Source organism: Ylistrum balloti, unplaced genomic scaffold, assembly GCF_031769215.1.
Source record: "Ylistrum balloti isolate Yb309-2 unplaced genomic scaffold, AGI_CSIRO_Ybal_v1 Utg369772, whole genome shotgun sequence".
Classification (NCBI taxonomy): Eukaryota; Metazoa; Mollusca; class Bivalvia; order Pectinida; family Pectinidae; genus Ylistrum; species Ylistrum balloti.
This window is the reverse complement of record NW_026781965.1, coordinates 1,500,867-1,517,924: the sequence shown is the minus strand read 5'-3', so window position 1 is coordinate 1,517,924 and position 17,058 is coordinate 1,500,867. Positions and strand designations below refer to the sequence as shown.

At 35.0% G+C, this 17,058-nt stretch overlaps 1 protein-coding gene across 2 annotated transcripts; it reads left to right on the top strand.

Moving 5' to 3' along the window:
* Window positions 1–4,617: 4,617 nt before the first annotated feature.
* LOC132543898 (uncharacterized) lies at window positions 4,618–12,272 on the top strand. Of its 2 annotated transcripts, none has more exons than XM_060207442.1 (4): window positions 4,618–4,680; window positions 7,929–8,044; window positions 9,592–9,909; window positions 10,742–12,272. In XM_060207442.1, exons 2-4 carry the CDS (start codon window positions 7,946–7,948, stop codon window positions 11,369–11,371), a joined length of 1,047 nt encoding a protein of 348 aa, XP_060063425.1. In that variant the 5' UTR covers window positions 4,618–4,680; window positions 7,929–7,945; the 3' UTR covers window positions 11,372–12,272. The 2 variants fall into 2 exon arrangements, with proteins under 2 accessions (XP_060063425.1, XP_060063426.1); XM_060207443.1 differs by lacking the exon at window positions 4,618–4,680 and adding an exon at window positions 5,131–5,176.
* The last annotated feature ends 4,786 nt before the right edge of the window (window positions 12,273–17,058 follow it).

Here is a 17,058-nt window from a genome sequence, read left to right as displayed (position 1 = left end):
GACATCATCCAAAGTTTTTCCTTGAAAGCCAATCAGGTTTCAAGGCCATATCACGAAAATAAACTCCGTAATTCTCAAAAAAACTGCCCGTAAAACCTTTCGGTGTAAAGGCAATTTTGTGCCCACACATAATATGATGCCTTCGAGATTAGGTACCATTCATCTGTGTGTGTATTGTTGTTGTACATGTTCGTATTTTCAGTGATTGAGAAGTAAAAGAAACGATATTTATCTACTGTAAATGTGAATTCTGTTGTTCTTCAAATTTTCTGATATCTTTTAACTTTTATATAGACTTGCACAAGTCCGTTTTGAGAGCATCGACAGATGAAACAGGACATTTTATTTGTAGAAAATTAGTTTAATGTATAAAATTAATCATTTGTCACAATTACACAATTCATTACATCATGTCAATTAAGAAAACATTATACATTGCAGGCTAATTTAACATTTACTATAACCAGGTACACACTTTGGTCATTAACTCCCCAGGTATTGACCAATTAAACATTTACTATAACCAGGTACAAACCTCAGTTAGGATCAATCAAATAAGCACCGCAGAAGTTCAAAAATATCTTCAGACAAGACAAGATGTAAAAACTTGACAGGCACAGGAATGTCCACCAAAATAAACAATAAATAAACAAAATATATCAATGGAACAACTAAAAACATAAAAAAAACCCTTTAAAATGATAATCCTTAGCTATTTGCTGATTTGAAAACAAAAGTGATCGCCAGTAAATTCTTCGAAGACCAATATAACAGTGAACAGTAAGACTCGAGACAATTCAGTAAACAAATGCTCACAGGCTAAAGTGTATGATAACAATGTTGAATTGAAGCCAATCAAATTCACTTAATATGCTGATCCCCCCTCATGGATACAACTTTTTTTTTGTTGTGATCTGGTTTCAAGCAGACACTGCATAATATGACCCGTTCAGGTTTTCTCTCGAATTTCTCCATAAAATTCAACCGGTTTTGTTTTTCTAATTCTATAGGAATATTTTAAACCTCTAAATGGCAAAAATTTGTTATCTAAGTGGGTTGATTTTTGCATCTGCACCGGCCGCGGTCACGTCTCCAAATTAATTATCATAATTATCTGTGTTCCTGATTATCTCGCCACAAAATAAACAATTATTATCATGACTTACAAAGTACTTACTCGTAGGAACCCACTGACACACCTTCTCTTTTGATCGAGGTGTTGCGTTTTGGTCTTGAAGTTTTCAGACAGACTTCTATCGCACGCCATGTTTCCAATGTTTTTCAGTAAAAAGGGGAGATAACGGAGGTGAACTTCTTTTGTTGAAAGCCCGCGATTTCTTGATATGAGGACTGTATCTGGTGACTACACCAATAAGTAACATAGCCGTAGCATGACTACCATGCAATAAAGGTAGATTAGGGGAATTTAAACCTCTCGTTTTGAAGGACATCGGATGGCCTTTACCTGATGCCACATACGTTACCCCCACCCTCCTTTCCGTGATTTAAATACAACACAAAAAAACTCAAATCTGCGTACAACTCAAATCTGTATAAAGAGGTAAAATGATATAGTAATGGAAATGTGATGTCCACGTGTTGGACATATTGTTTTCTTACACAGTTAAATTAACGCTTTTTCCTTTGTCGCTATAGGGTTGAATTATTAGAAAAAATATGATTTTATAACGATCACGTTTAACACTGCATACTGGTTTGAATCAGTAAGTGAGGCTGGCATATGAGAAAGTAACCTTATTTGAAAAGTTTGTGATATGAAAAAAATCTTCAGGAAGAAATGATGAAAAAAGATAAAACAATAAATCCTTTAATCTTACCCTTTAGAAAAGGTGCCCATATAGACACAGATATCTACTATTTCCTGAAATGATTATGTGTATATATTTATATATAAGAAAATTGTTAAAAAAACAAACACAAGAAAAAGTTAAGTTAGCATTTTGCGTAACGTTTTCACAGCTTAGCTGCTCCTCAGTGCAATGTAACTATGCAAAGAATCTATGACGTCATATTTATCTTGCATCGAAATGATATTCCCGTTCTGAAAGCTGATTTTATGTAAAAGTTATGCACTTCTGGGCCACTGTTAGGCTAACTCCAGCGTCTCTGTGGTTAAGTGGCACAATTCCGATACACATGTCTGTCATTTCATGTGAGAGAATTTGAGGTCTTATTTTGATATCTTTCAGAATAATACTGTTTTTTTTCACTGATCACTAACAATAGATACATTTCATAGTATGAACACATTTCAATACATTTATATATTTGTTTGGTTGCAACTCATCAACGTAGCATTGCTACCTTGATCGATTATTAAGGGGTCCGTGGAAACTAATGTGACAAGTAAATAGTATGGCATTCCACTGGACGGCATTGAGTCCACTATGTATACATCTTGTCAAATCATAATTATCCATTTCTTAGTACGGTAGAGGTTTTCATACATTACATATGAATACTACTGTGTTTCTTTCTTAATGTAATAGGGTCGGTTTTTAGCTAAGTTTGGCCGCCGTTGTTTAGCGTCGCGTTGTTTGAATTTTCGCGTCGACTGTTATCGTTAAGATGTATGTATATATGTTGCGTCTATATGTCCAGTTCACCTATGTGACGTAGTGTGTCTACGTATGTCCAGTTATTGTCGTTTTTCGTTCTTTGGTCTTTGTCTGTATTTGGCGGGTTTTTTAGTGGACAAAGGGGACGTTGACCAGTACGGACGTTTCAAACCTCCGTTCGACATTTGAGGCGTTTGTCCCTTAAATTGTAAGTTATATTTTTATATATTGCTTTGAAAGATCGATAATGGTGTTATATATCTTGTGTAACATCATTTGTAATGATATTGATAATTATTTATCAAAATCCGCGTGTATTGTGTACGCCAATAATATCGTCGATCTTGTGTAGTTTTATGCAAAACAAATACTCAATGACCCGTACTGTTTAATTACTTATATATGCGTTGTTTTTATTACAGTTGATCGTCTACGATCCTGATGATATTCATGTGATTAATGAGCCCTATGTTACTTTAGGACCCTTGACCCATTGTTGGGGTAGGTTTTCACTTTGCATATTGTTTGTAGCATAACGTTCTATTAAATGCAGTTTAATAATGTATAACGTACGTGGCTATAGCGCATCGCTATATTCCTTTTTTTTTATATTTACAAAGTATTACCCGTTTGTATCCATATACTACAAGTAGATATACATTGTGTATAGTAAACTCCCTTTTGAGATAATGACAGCTGTGATATGATCTATAATGTACATTATGTGTGATATTTAATGTATTGATATGTATGTCACCGGGGTGTGCTTGGGTATATATATATAGATACAAATCACTCTGATTTCAAATTTGTTCGATGATTTATTTCTGAAGGGAAAAAGAACCTGAAAAGACAAGACAAACATTTAGACTCCAAGCCTCTTTCGAAACAAACACTCACCAATCACGAACGCGCCGGATACAATCAACTTCCACAGCATTGTCAACTTACCAGGCTTCACTGGCCCCGCACCATACGAAGTGATACGTATAGTATATGTGTATGATATATGATCTTGCTGGACCGCTCGCGCTGACGTCCAGCAGTAGAGTGCCAGGACAGAGAGAGACAGATAGAAAGAAAACCAAAGGAAGTGACGTAAACAGGTGTGGAGAATGCAATTAGCATGCAGTACAAATGCAGGTGTTAGAAGTGCTGAGTTGCGTTCACGTTGAAGTCCATGTCACGTCGGACTAGTTCGGCCACATACCACACATTCCACTGGACAATACATGAGACGTAAACAACATGTCACGTAGTAACGTCACGTGCACATTCACAAAACAGTAACAAGGACATTTACAATGATACCTGAGTATGCATCTATGCTACATGGTTATTAAAATACCACATGTGGACACATGGGTTACATGTATTATAAGGGATCGTGCTTATGTGCTTTATGTGTTCTATGTTGTAGGGTCTTTATAATTAGATAAACCGAATAAACAACTGGAACCGGAACCGGTGTTCGTCCTCGTTATTTTAACACCTATCAAATTTACATTAATTTCTTCCTGGAATAATTTTCTGTCGGTTTGTGTTTTCAGAAATTGTCGTGACTGCGGGCATTCAAAGTGAATATTTATCATCGTGTGTTTTTACAACTGTTTACCTCCCATTATTTCTTTACCTTTCAATGACCAAACAAATACCTTCAGCAACTAGTAAATAACATATTACTTACCGGCGTTCTTCACTAGGGATTCCTAGTTGTCAATATCTTTAGTCCGGTAGACGGTTTACATAAGAATACTACTGTGTTTCTTTCTTAATGTCTTCTTGGAATGCTTTGCTTTCGTTTTGTGTTTTCAGAAATTCTCGTGACTGTGGGCATACGAATTGATTCACAAAATGCATATTTATAATTGTGTATTTTAACACTGTCTACCTTCCATTATTTCTATACCTTCCAATAACCAAATAAATACTCATCAACTAACAGTACATAGCAACTAACGTATTACTTACTTGCCTTCTTCACTGGCGATTCCTAGTTATTCTGCACACGTCCCTAATATTAATCACGTGGACACCGAACAGATAGCTGTCAGGGTACGTGCAGTGTGTATCGTAGACTATAACCTCGAACGGCTTACACGTGAGTACTAAGAATCTTATATACTTTCAATTTATAGGTTTTAGTGTCCTCGTAATATGGTAATGAATATCATCACGTATAAGAATATATGTGGTATTAATTCCATGGCCACATGAAACGGAACAATCCAGTTGGGTTTCCAGGGGCGTAGCAAAGCCCAGGCTTACACACAAAAAAATCTGTGCATAGAGTATGTCGGACAAAATTACAAAACTAAGGTTGAAAATAAATATCTAATACTTTTTGATAAATAAGAAATTAAAAATAGAAAATTGTTGAATAACTAGGCCTAGTGCATTGCTTTCCGGAACTTTATACACGTCATACTATTCTACTTCTTACTATCATTTCAACGTTTCCGATCATAATGTTGTTAAAGTGCAAATTTTCAAAATGAAGAAGGCTTCTGGATTACAGACGTCGATCGACAAGTTTTTCAAACAAAATAAAGTCGAATCGAGTGACCACACTAAAAGTGACACATCAAAGACCGAAGGTACAGGTAACCAAGATCCGGAAATTGTTATGGACATTGTCGCGAATCAAAAGAACAGAAAGTTAGCTTTTATTTAATCAGGGGTTGAAGAAATTAAAAAAAAAATTGTCTCAGAAAACGATTCAAAACATCTTTGAAATGTAGGTATTAAGTTATCAATACAATATTAATGAGGTGGGATGGAGTGTCATTCTTGTCAGATTGCCCCAACTTTTATCAGGTCGGTTATCCGGGGGTCAGGGCTAACATTTGGCATGTCAAGTTTGGGGCAATGGGACCATTGAGAAACATTGTGCCTATAATGGGGATTTGTATGGTCAGCCATTAACCTCCTCACCTTGACAGGTTTAGCCAATGACAACCTAGGAGGTTTGTAGGTTACACTGCTGCACTGACCTGCCCAGCCACAGTCTCCAGAGCACTGTGGAGTGACCAGGTCCCACCTCCAGCACTGACAGGGCTTTAGAATCCTGAATGATAAACACCCATCCCACCCATCCCTTTAGATTATATCTTTTATGTTGTAGTTATTAGTTGTATTTGTCTCTTAGCAGAAGACCAGTATTTCATTATTTGTGGACTGTGTTGTCCACAGATATATAATTTTGTAATGTTACATAATATTACATAATAATAAAATATTGGTTACTTTTGGCCCAAACCTGTGTTTGAGTTTTTATATACCCCTATCTACCAGTACATCTGATTAATCATGAAATTAATTTTCCGTCGGAGGGGCTTCGCCCCCCTGATCCCCCACCAGGACTCTGTTCTGGACCCTCTTGGGGCCTAGGCGGCCCCCAGACCCCTTGCCTAGGCTTACACTTTTCTGCTGGGCTAGCTACGCCCCTGGTTTCAGAGACTAAAGTTAGGTATTATTCTTTCCTTCTTTCTCAGTGTTTTCATATAACTTTATCTGTTGTGTTGTCATTAATAATCGTTTGGTTTCATCAATCAACTTCAGGTGTAGACGTTAATTCTAATGTTTACCAAATATAAGTAAAAATTACCTATTATGAGTTAAATACATGTTTATTTACCAACGAAATATTCAGTTAAATATATCACTCGCTGTGTTTCTTGCTGTCACCTACTCGTTATACATTGAAAATTCTATATCTGAGCCCCCGTACTGATCACTGTCATCGACATGCGAACACTAAGCGATACTGAACACAATGGCTTCTGGGGGTATGTCACTGAGCTTAACTGCAATATGATGCATTTAATGGTGCATATTATAAAGGATCCTTAGTACAATAATAAAAAACACAAGACATAGAACCACAATGAAGTGTCACACAGACCCCTAGTACCAACTATTCAGCCCACAGCTTCACCTGGCTAGCCTAATGGTTAAATTAGTTAATAATAGTAAAAATAATATAATGACCATTTATTTTATTTAAGTGTCACATATTGATCTACATACATGATAAAATGAATAAAACATTAAAAATTAAATCAATGTCCAGCCAAAGTTAATCGACTTATGAGGCACCAAAAGCACTATTGTACATTAAATAGAGAATACATGGTCAGTGTCTTAGAATATTAAATGTAATTTGCATTTTGGCGAGGGTTTTCATATACATTATATATAGAGTCTATGGGTCCATCAATACGTAACACATTAAATATATCAACAGTATATTACATATAAGGTATACATATAGTTGATTAAATGAATTATTACAACCATTTAAGTTAACTTTTATTTTAATTAGAACACGACACTCAATCTCAATCAAAAGCATAAACGGATGACACTTGTATATACGACACCCTATTTCACTTACAAGAGCATAGACCAAATGAGTCACTTATTGAGTATATTGTAACATAATGTAATATACAATACAAATGTAATCTGAGTGAGCTCTTTACATGTAAGTGTCTCTTATGATACACCTTATTGATAAAACATACATAACAAGTTTGTGTTCGAGGGCGGCTGACCTCAATCGAGCCGGTGCTGAAATTCTGTATCAAAGTATGATTTAAAACATACCACTTGTGTATTGATAGGTTTTGATAGAAAAATGATTCTGTAACCTTTATGTTATTGTTGATTAATTGCTTATACATGTACTCTGATACATTCTATAGCCATTTCTTCATCTCTCATGGACTTTTAAGGTGCGGATTATTAGTATTTATCAAATTTTTGCTAGTGAAATATAGAGAAGTATCACATTAAAAAGTGTTATTATAAAAATATACTAGTGAAAAATAATACTGTTGCTGACTTATACAAATGAAAAGAGAAATCATCTTTAAAAAAAAACTAACAAATCATAAAGCAATGTACAAGAAAACCCTGAAAAACTAGAAACCTGAAAGGGTTGTTGACCGAAATAGTAACACGACATTCATTTCTATGGTTAACTTTCATTTCAATTTTCATACTGCGAAGTTATGATGAGTGAGTAGTGTCCGCAAAAAGCATAGTCAGCTTCGTGATTTTATACTGAAAATGTATTAAATAGAATATCTGATAGTGTCTTCAGTAATAACAAATATATTTCACTCATGTGTTTAATATGTTTTGTATATTTCACTCGTCCTGTGCACTCGTGAAAGATATTAAAATATTTTAGCATATGACACACGTATGAAATATATTTGTTATTACTGAAGACACTTTTAGATATCATCTCTGTCGTATGATAAGATGTGATGAAAAAAACATGCACGCTAATATCATTTATACAAACAATCCACTCATTATTTATCACAATTACTTTGACAGGCATATGACATCTGATCATGTTGTGCCGGCATTGTTCCAATGATAAATTGTCAAGAGAGTTTCCATCCTATGATGTTACAGACAACTGTGACCATCCATCTTTGATATGCATGGAGGTAAGATTTTATCTTAGATGCTTTTCTAATGCACAGAGCACATGAAGGAATCACAATGATAGTTGGTGAGACTGCTGATTTAAGAGACCAAAGCCAAGTGTATCACATTGATTAACCGAGGACGTACATGGAAAATACATGGTCAGTGTCTTAAACTATAAGCTGTATTTTGGCGAGGGTGAATAAATTGGGATAGACTCTCTTGTTGTGAATGATTGAAATTACATGTAGTAAGATGGGGTAGCAGTTAATGTTTTTAAGCAAACCGGTCTTCTTCAGGAGAACCAGTCTACGTTCACTGCTCAATGTAAACCGACTAAAACTTCAAATGCTAAGTAAAGATATTAATTGTGTCAACATGAAATAGTTGATTAAAGACATTTCATTTTTAAAAACAGAACATTTTCGTATTGAAGACAATGATAAACGAAATAAGTCATTCAAACTTCCTTCTCCATTTATAAAACTTGATCTGCCTAAATTATCGTATTGATTTCTGTAAGACTTCAAATGTACATGTCGTGGAACGATGTCAAGGAGGTGTTAACTGAAGTTGTTTTTTTTTTTAATAAATCCTGTCATTAAAATCTCAAATCGATTTGTTGGTTTTTCCCATTAAGCCTTGCAAAGTATCCCCTTGGCAGACCTTGACATTAACGCAACGAGGTAGTCTCCCTTTATAACACTGGCGAGACACTGGATTATTTCTGGACACATCCGTTTTCCTTCAAGATATTTTGTTTTCAACAAAGGAAGTAAGCAAAGGTGAATGGGGGTTAGGTCTTGTGAATATGTTATCAATATGTACCACTTTTTTCAAAAACGCCTGTGCAATATTACATTAGTGGGATGGTGTTACCGTGAATAAGCTGTATTATTATCAGGCCTTTACTTAAATGGTTTTTTTATTTATGGATTACAAACATCTAAACAATTTTTGTAAATGATTCAGATTTTAGAAGAATTTAAGCAAAATTCAAATGCTTGACCAATTGTTGTAATGTCAGCAAATAGGTGTGCATTGGGGACCAATCTTTCTGAATTTCAAACACGCGATTAATATGTACTGTGTGCCGCCTTCTAAAATGCGATCCATAGTTCAGAGTTATCTCGGGAATAATGAAGCGATCAACCACCTTAAAATAATGCTTTCAAAGCAGCATTTTTTAAACAACTGGACTTACTGGTCGTGTTTCCTCCTTCACATTTATTTACTATTTTCAGATTAACTGACTTACTTGAGAACAATTCTCAGAGACAACAGAAATGTCACATGTTCTGTAAAACTCTGTGTCTGTTTTTTTATGTATAGCATCAGTATTCATTTCAGCCTACGATATGATGTCACTGGCCAGGAGTGCAGGCCATTCATTTATGTTTATCCTGCCCAAAAAAGTGCATTCCTTTAAATTCCTTTGTCGTGTACTGAGGCGTTGTGCTGTATTTAATACTCAGTTTGTTAGGGGGCAGTGAAGAGTTTCGTAAATGGCACCCATATCCAGCAGATATGTGTTGGCGTGTAATCCAAAATTCCATTTTTGTTTCAGTGCGTGATCCAGTGTGTTAAAAAGGAGAAGATGTGTCCCTATCCTGGTTGTGAAGAATCTGTGAACCCAGACAGTCACAGTGTGAAAATGATGGAGGCTTCATTGGGTGCTATGTTCACCGTGTATGAGAGTACATACACGCCATCGGTGGCAAAACAGGGATGGGACCTCGTTCACGTGACTGTCCTCACGGGTGAATCCATTTCCATTCCCTACTACTCCACCATGACAGTTTTAAAGCTAAAAGACGAAATAAAACACCGACTGAATCACGATGTCGACAAGCAAAAACTTAATCACAACAACAATGAATTAACAGTATGTATTAGCTGTTGATCAATACTTTAAAGTGTTTGTCAAAGCTAAGGTCTCGTTCGAGCCATTCCTTGTATTGGTGTATATTATGATCAGTTACTTAGCTTTCCAGCACGACTTTGATTCTGAGAAAAATCTAACTAGTATGGCAAGTACCTTATACAAATATAGACAGATGTTCAGATCAAATAGTTTTATGGTCGCCATAGTGATATCACTGGGAAATAGTATATTTCCTTATGTGTGATAAAGTCAGGCATGTTTGATACTTGTTAGTTAGCCTGATGGTTCCGTAGCTGTTTACCTTGTCCTCATTTGAGAAGAATGTTACATTACTTACTCTTCTTGTACATTTTCCAGTCGCCGTGTTTTTCGTGTATTACTTGAATATTTTGTTCCATGAATATGGACATACAGTCTAGTTATTTTCCTGCATTTTTGAGTATTTTCTTAATTAATGAGCGAAGAGTTTCTTAAATGTCTAAACACCTTTTTTCAAGTTGAAGAATTTGCTTTTCTGATGTTATAAATCTTTAATTTTTCATGTCTATCTGATATTACTCAATACAAATTGTATTGCAAATGGATCATTTGTTTTCAATTTTCATTTATCGTTACGTGTATTATAAACCATGTTTTCAGGTTATATCTGAAGCAGATATAAGCATATTATTATTTTTATGTTTAATTTACATTCCACAATAAATCCATTATTGTAACTTTGATAAAGATCGCCCTTTGTAAGTCTCAGTTCAATATAGAAGCACAAATGAATCATAGGTTCATCATTACGATCCCTCCGTCGAGAATATATATATCTGATTCTTATTTCCAGAACAGATTAAGCAATGGAAAATTAGCGACCCTGTCAGACTTCAATGTACCACCCAACACCACTGTCTACCTGATGGTGCTGCTCTATTCTATCCCAGAGGCTTTTGATCACGTGGTCTTCGATCTACACTGGGGATATCCTATATCCGGTCGTGATTACCTAGACGCATCCTGCTTGGTGTATAATGGAACAACAAATATGGCAATATGCGATTTTCGTGGATATCAATCTGAACATCAACATTTCCCTTTGACAGGATTATGGCACTCTGGTGATGTCATGGATGCTGTGAAAAGGATCGGCCATCACACCATCAATGTCCATCTGAAAAAAATACCTAGTAATGTTACAAAAATGTACTTCACACTAAGTGCTTGGTGTTCTCCGAACATTTCCAGATATCCGAATCCGAGTTTAAAGTTTTACCAGGCTGATAACCCTACAGTTGATCTGTGTAAAACAACCTTTACACACGCAAGTTCTTCTCAGGCGGTCATTATGTGTTCATTGTCGCGAGATAATGACGGAAAATGGCAGATCTACGAATCTGGAAAATTGTCATCTGGGAACGCAAGAAATTATGCACCTATGAATTCAACTATTGTCAACCTGATCAACAGTGGATATTGATATCACTTTGTCATACATCACATATACTATGTATACATGACAAATCAAAGCCATTTCTGTAATTGTAATCTTAGTGTAGATGAAAAGACTGCAGACTTTGTGTGAAATAATTATGTGTTATTTACCTTTGTGCAGATTATAAGTCAATAACCGAATTGATCATAAACATCAACTAAAATTAATAAACTTTTTATTACATTTCTATATTCTTATTACAAAGTGTGCTTATTAATGAATATTGAGTCTGTGAATCACAAAGAATTGTTGCTAGTTTTAGAAATATAGCTATTTTCATCCGGACTAAACGGAAAGCAAGTGATTTGAGCTGTATATGCATTGTGCATGTATATATGTCATGACGAAGTTGTACTTGAATATATAGCTTTGATAAAGATAATTGGGTTTTGTATCATTCTTTTCAAAATGAATTTGCTTGACAGTTGATGATAAATGAAAATCTTTAAAACTATTAAGTATCATATGCATCCGCCTCTTTAATAACAAAGAGTACATACACATGTATATGGTATAGAATGTGGATGTATCATATATATGTTGCAACCACAGGGTTGTCTAGGAATAACCAATCAACTGGTAAAGTTAGGTTACAGCTACTAACAAGAGATAACATTGACTTTCAAACTACGTGTAATGCTAGTGTATCTCATAGCCATTTCCTGGAGACAAAATGAATTTTTGAACATGGTACATGTCTATTAAAGAGTAGCGTATCTGTTTCATAAGACAACTATTACTATTGAGTGACACACCGAGAAACATCTTGACCTATTGTGAAATGGTATTTAAATTTCTATTTAAAGTCGTTTTAATGCTTTGACAGCTGATTAGACTCTTTAAACGAAATGGTTTTATGAAAAATAAATGCTGTTTGTCCTCATGTTTTTATCGTTAGATTTGTATGTGATGGATTGTCCATTGTCATTTGGATGGATTTTCTCTACACATATAGTTAGTTTGTTTTGAATTATAGGAGGTAATAAATATGGCACAAGAAACCATTTCCAGAGTACTTGTTTGACGTATCCAAGTGTAAATTTGAACTCTGAAATAAGAATTTCTGTAACATTATTTACTGTAAGGTGATAACAACACAGCAGTAAAGCAGGTTATGCAGGTTGTTATTACTCTTGGAATTCAATATTTGATGAACAAGGGAGGCAAATCTGTTTGTTATAAGTATGTCGCCTATGTAAATCCACACATTTTTGCATACATAAACTATTGAAGTTTCTTAAACACGTGCTAAAAAAGAAAAGGAGGCTATGTTTAAATAAATTCTGGCGAAATTGCATTTTTCATGGTTTCAAGATAGATACGCAAAGAATACATAGACACAAATATCCCCTCTGTTTACTGAATTTAAATGAATTACCAATGTCTTATGATGTTCATTGGTTCCACATATATATGTAGTTTGGTCTGTTCACTATTCCATAGTTGTTACTTTTACACTGCAACTATTGTCTGTATTGCTAGTATTTAACCTTACACTGTAACTATCTTCTGTATTGCTAGTATTTACTCTTACACTGTAACTATCTTCTGTATAGCTAGTATTTACTTTTACACTGTAACTATCTTCTGTATAGCTAGCATTTACTTTTACAATGTAACTTTCTTCTGTATTGCTAGTATTTACTCTTACACTGTAACTATCTTCTGTATAGCTAGTATTTAACCTTACACGGTAACTATCTTCTGTATAGCTAGTATTTAACCTTACACGGTAACTATCTTCTGTATAGCTAGTATTTAACCTTACACGGTAACTGTCTTCTGTATAGCTAGTATTTAACCTTACACGGTAACTGTCTTCTGTATAGCTAGTATTTAACCTTACACGGTAACTATCTTCTGTATAGCTAGTATTTAACCTTACACGGTAACTATCTTCTGTATAGCTAGTATTTAACCTTACACTGTAACTATCTTCTGTATAGCTAGTATTTACTCTTACACTGTAACTATCTTCTGTATTGCTAGTATTTACTTTTACAATGTAACTATCTTCTGTATTGCTAGTATTTACTTTTACACTGTAACTATCTTCTGTATAGCTAGTATTTACTTTTACACTGTAACTATCTTCTGTATTGCTAGTATTTATTCTTACAATGTAACTATCTTCTGTATTGCTAGTATTTACTTTTACAATGTAACTATCTTCTGTATAGCTAGTATTTACTCTTACAATGTAACTATCTTCTGTATTGCTAGTATTTACTTTTACACTGTAACTATCTTCTGTATTGCTAGTATTTAACCTTACACTGTAACTATCTTCTGTATAGCTAGTATTTACTCTTACAATGTAACTATCTTCTGTATTGCTAGTATTTACTTTTACACTGTAACTATCTTCTGTATTGCTAGTATTTAACCTTACAATGTAACTATCTTCTGTATAGCTAGTATTTACTCTTACACTGTAACTATCTTCTGTATTGCTAGTATTTACTCTTACACTGTAACTATCTTCTGTATTGCTAGTATTTAACCTTACACTGTAACTATCTTCTGTATAGCTAGTATTTAACCTTACACTGTAACTATCTTCTGTATTGCTAGTATTTAACCTTACACTGTAACTATCTTCTGTATAGCTAGTATTTAACCTTACACTGTAACTATCTTCTGCATAGCTAGTATTTAACCTTACACTGTAACTATCTTCTGTATTGCTAGTATTTAACCTTACACTGTAACTATCTTCTGTATAGCTAGTATTTAACCTTGCACGGTAACTATCTTCTCTTACACTGTAACTATCTTCTGCATAGCTAGTATTTACTCTTACACTGTAACTATCTTCTGTATTGCTAGTATTTACTCTTACACTGTAACTATCTTCTGTATTGCTAGTATTTAACCTTACACTGTAACTATCTTCTGTATTGCAACATTTACATAGAATTAAAGCAAGATCGATTCAGTACATTAAAATAGATTTAACTGTCAAACTCATAAAAAGTTGTCTGTCAGCCGTTGCTACCCTTTAGTTTGTGAAAGATCCATTCGTCATTATGGAAAATTGATAAATTAAGCTGCCAAGATATTCTTTTGCTTTCAATCAAAAAGAATCCTGCGTAATCATCACCTTTGGAAATACGTCCTATCCTGGAGAACATGTCCATGAAACCTAGGAAAGATTTGCTCGGTATTTCTAAGTAAATTTAGCGATAACAAATTTAACTGTAGCTGCCTGAATCAAAGATAGCCAACTTTCTGTAATTCTAGGATTCAAGAACAATATCGCAAAAAGGGGTCGGATACAAATAAGCTGAGAAACATCTGTCCTGTTATTTCTCGATTTAGACCGATAATAACTATTTTCTGTCAAAATCCAAGATAAGCGTCGTTCCATTGCAATTGTTTTCAAATTCTAGAGTTCCTGACTGGTGTCCAACTTTTGGTATTGTTATAAACTGATGACATTTTGTGTCTTGAGCTCTTTCCTGCAGGTTTTACCAAAATGCAATATCTTGAAATAAACACGTAGATCCCTGTGTAGTCAGCATCAAAGTCCATGAACCTGTGATTTGCATGTATACATGTAGAGAGTAACTGTGAATCATGGAAATGCTTCATTTATATGGCTAACATGAAAATGGAAATGGCTTTTCCTTTCCACATTGATTTTGATATTTGAAAGGTGCTATTATTAAGTATTGTACAAAGAATAAATCACTTGTCAAATCGAGGGCATTTTTTTCAGTATTCCATTATTCTGGCGGATTCAGTTTGGCAATTGTTCAGGGATACTGCTGTCTAAAAGTATAAACAGCTGCTTTCCATCTATAGCTTTTTATTCTGGAAAAGTATGTGTTTTGAGAACAGGATTTAGGAAGATCAATTAACTGCATGCGGCATGGGTCAGAATTTCAGTCGGGACCTTCTGTAGACAATAAAATTTCTTCTCCCTAGAAGTCATATCTATTTACAAGACTTTCCATACAGAGGGTGCAGCGATAACGAGATTTTCCAGATAGATGCCATGGCAGCCATCTTGAAAATCAAAGGGTCCTAATTTCATTAAGGACCAAATATGAAGTATTCCTTACTCACCAATGGGGTTCTCTTTGTATCACTATCCATTTAGGAGGATTAGCAGTAACGAAATAGTATTTGATGGCATAAACTCTTCTGGTCTTCAAGCCGTAAAGCAAGTGAACAAACAAGACATTCCTTGATTTTGTTTGTTGTTTTATCATCCAAGAAAAAGCCAGAGTAATTTTTAAATCAGGGTATCATAACTAGCAGCTGGTGGCTACCTCAGTGAACAATATACTGGGGCGCTCGTTGCATACATGTACAATTCATAGCAATAGGGGTTAAGTGCCTTGTCAAATGACCAGTTAGATTTTCAGCTTCATAACACTCACTTGACCAATAGGTCTGCAGGTAGTAACACTCACCTGACCAATAGTAAGAGGTCTACAGGTAATAACACACACCTTACCAATAGTAAGAGGTCTACAGGTAATAACACACACCTGACCAATAGTAAGAGGTCTACAGGTAGTAACACACACCTGACCAATCGTAAGAGGTTTACAGATAATAACACACACCTTACCAATAGTAAGAGGTCTACAGGTAATAACACACACCTGACCAATAGTAAGATGTCTACAGGTAGTAACACACACCTGACCAATAGTAAGATGTCTACAGGTAATAACACACACCTGACCAATAGTAAGATGTCTACAGGTAGTAACACACACCTGACCAATAGTAAGATGTCTACAGGTAATAACACACACCTGACCAATAGTAAGATGTCTACAGGTAATAACACACACCTGACCAATAGTAAGAGGTCTACAGGTAGTAGCACACACCTGACCAATAGTAAGAGGTCTACAGGTAGTAACACACACCTGACCAATAGTAAGATGTCTACAGGTAGTAACACACACCTGACCAATCGTAAGAGGTTTACAGGTAATAACACACACCTGACCAATAGTAAGAGGTCTACAGGTAACAACACACACCTGACCAATAGTAAGAGGTCTACAGGTAGTAACACACACCTGACCAATAGTAAGAGGTTTACAGGTGATAACACACACCTGACCAATAGTAAGAGGTCTACAGGTTATATCACTCACCTGACCAATAGTAAGAGGTCTACAGGTAGTAACACACACCTGACCAATAGTAAGAGGTCTACAGGTAGTAACATACACCTGACCAATAGTAAGAGGTTTACAGGTGATAACACACACCTGACCAATAGTAAGAGTTCTACAGGTAATAACACACCTGACCAATAGTAAGAGGTCTACAGGTTATATCACTCACCTGACCAATAGTAAGAGGTCTACAGGTAGTAACACACACCTGACCAATAGTAAGAGGTCTACAGGTAGTAACACACACCTGACCAATAGTAAGATGTCTACAGGTAGTAACAAACACCTGGTCAGTAGTAAGATGTTTACAGTTGATAGATGTATTTATATCCCATAGGTATAATTATTATAGAGAAAATGTTTAGGAGTATGGAAGAGTATTTGCAGTTAAGAAATGGATATATATAGTTACAAAAGTCAAAAGAGTAACAATATTTATCCTTAATATTTCTTATCACAATTTCACAGATTGCAAGCACCTCTTAATCATCACCACCAAAAAGTGAAGATATGACCAACACTCAA

Coding starts and splice junctions, on each gene's coding strand:
- LOC132543898 (XM_060207442.1), top strand. CDS start 7,946: ATGTTGTGCCGGCATTGTTCCAATGATAAATTGTCAAGAGAGTTTCCA. Junction 8,045..9,591: donor CATCTTTGATATGCATGGAG/GTAAGATTTTAT, acceptor TTTTTGTTTCAG/TGCGTGATCCAGTGTGTTAA. Junction 9,910..10,741: donor ACAACAACAATGAATTAACA/GTATGTATTAGC, acceptor TCTTATTTCCAG/AACAGATTAAGCAATGGAAA.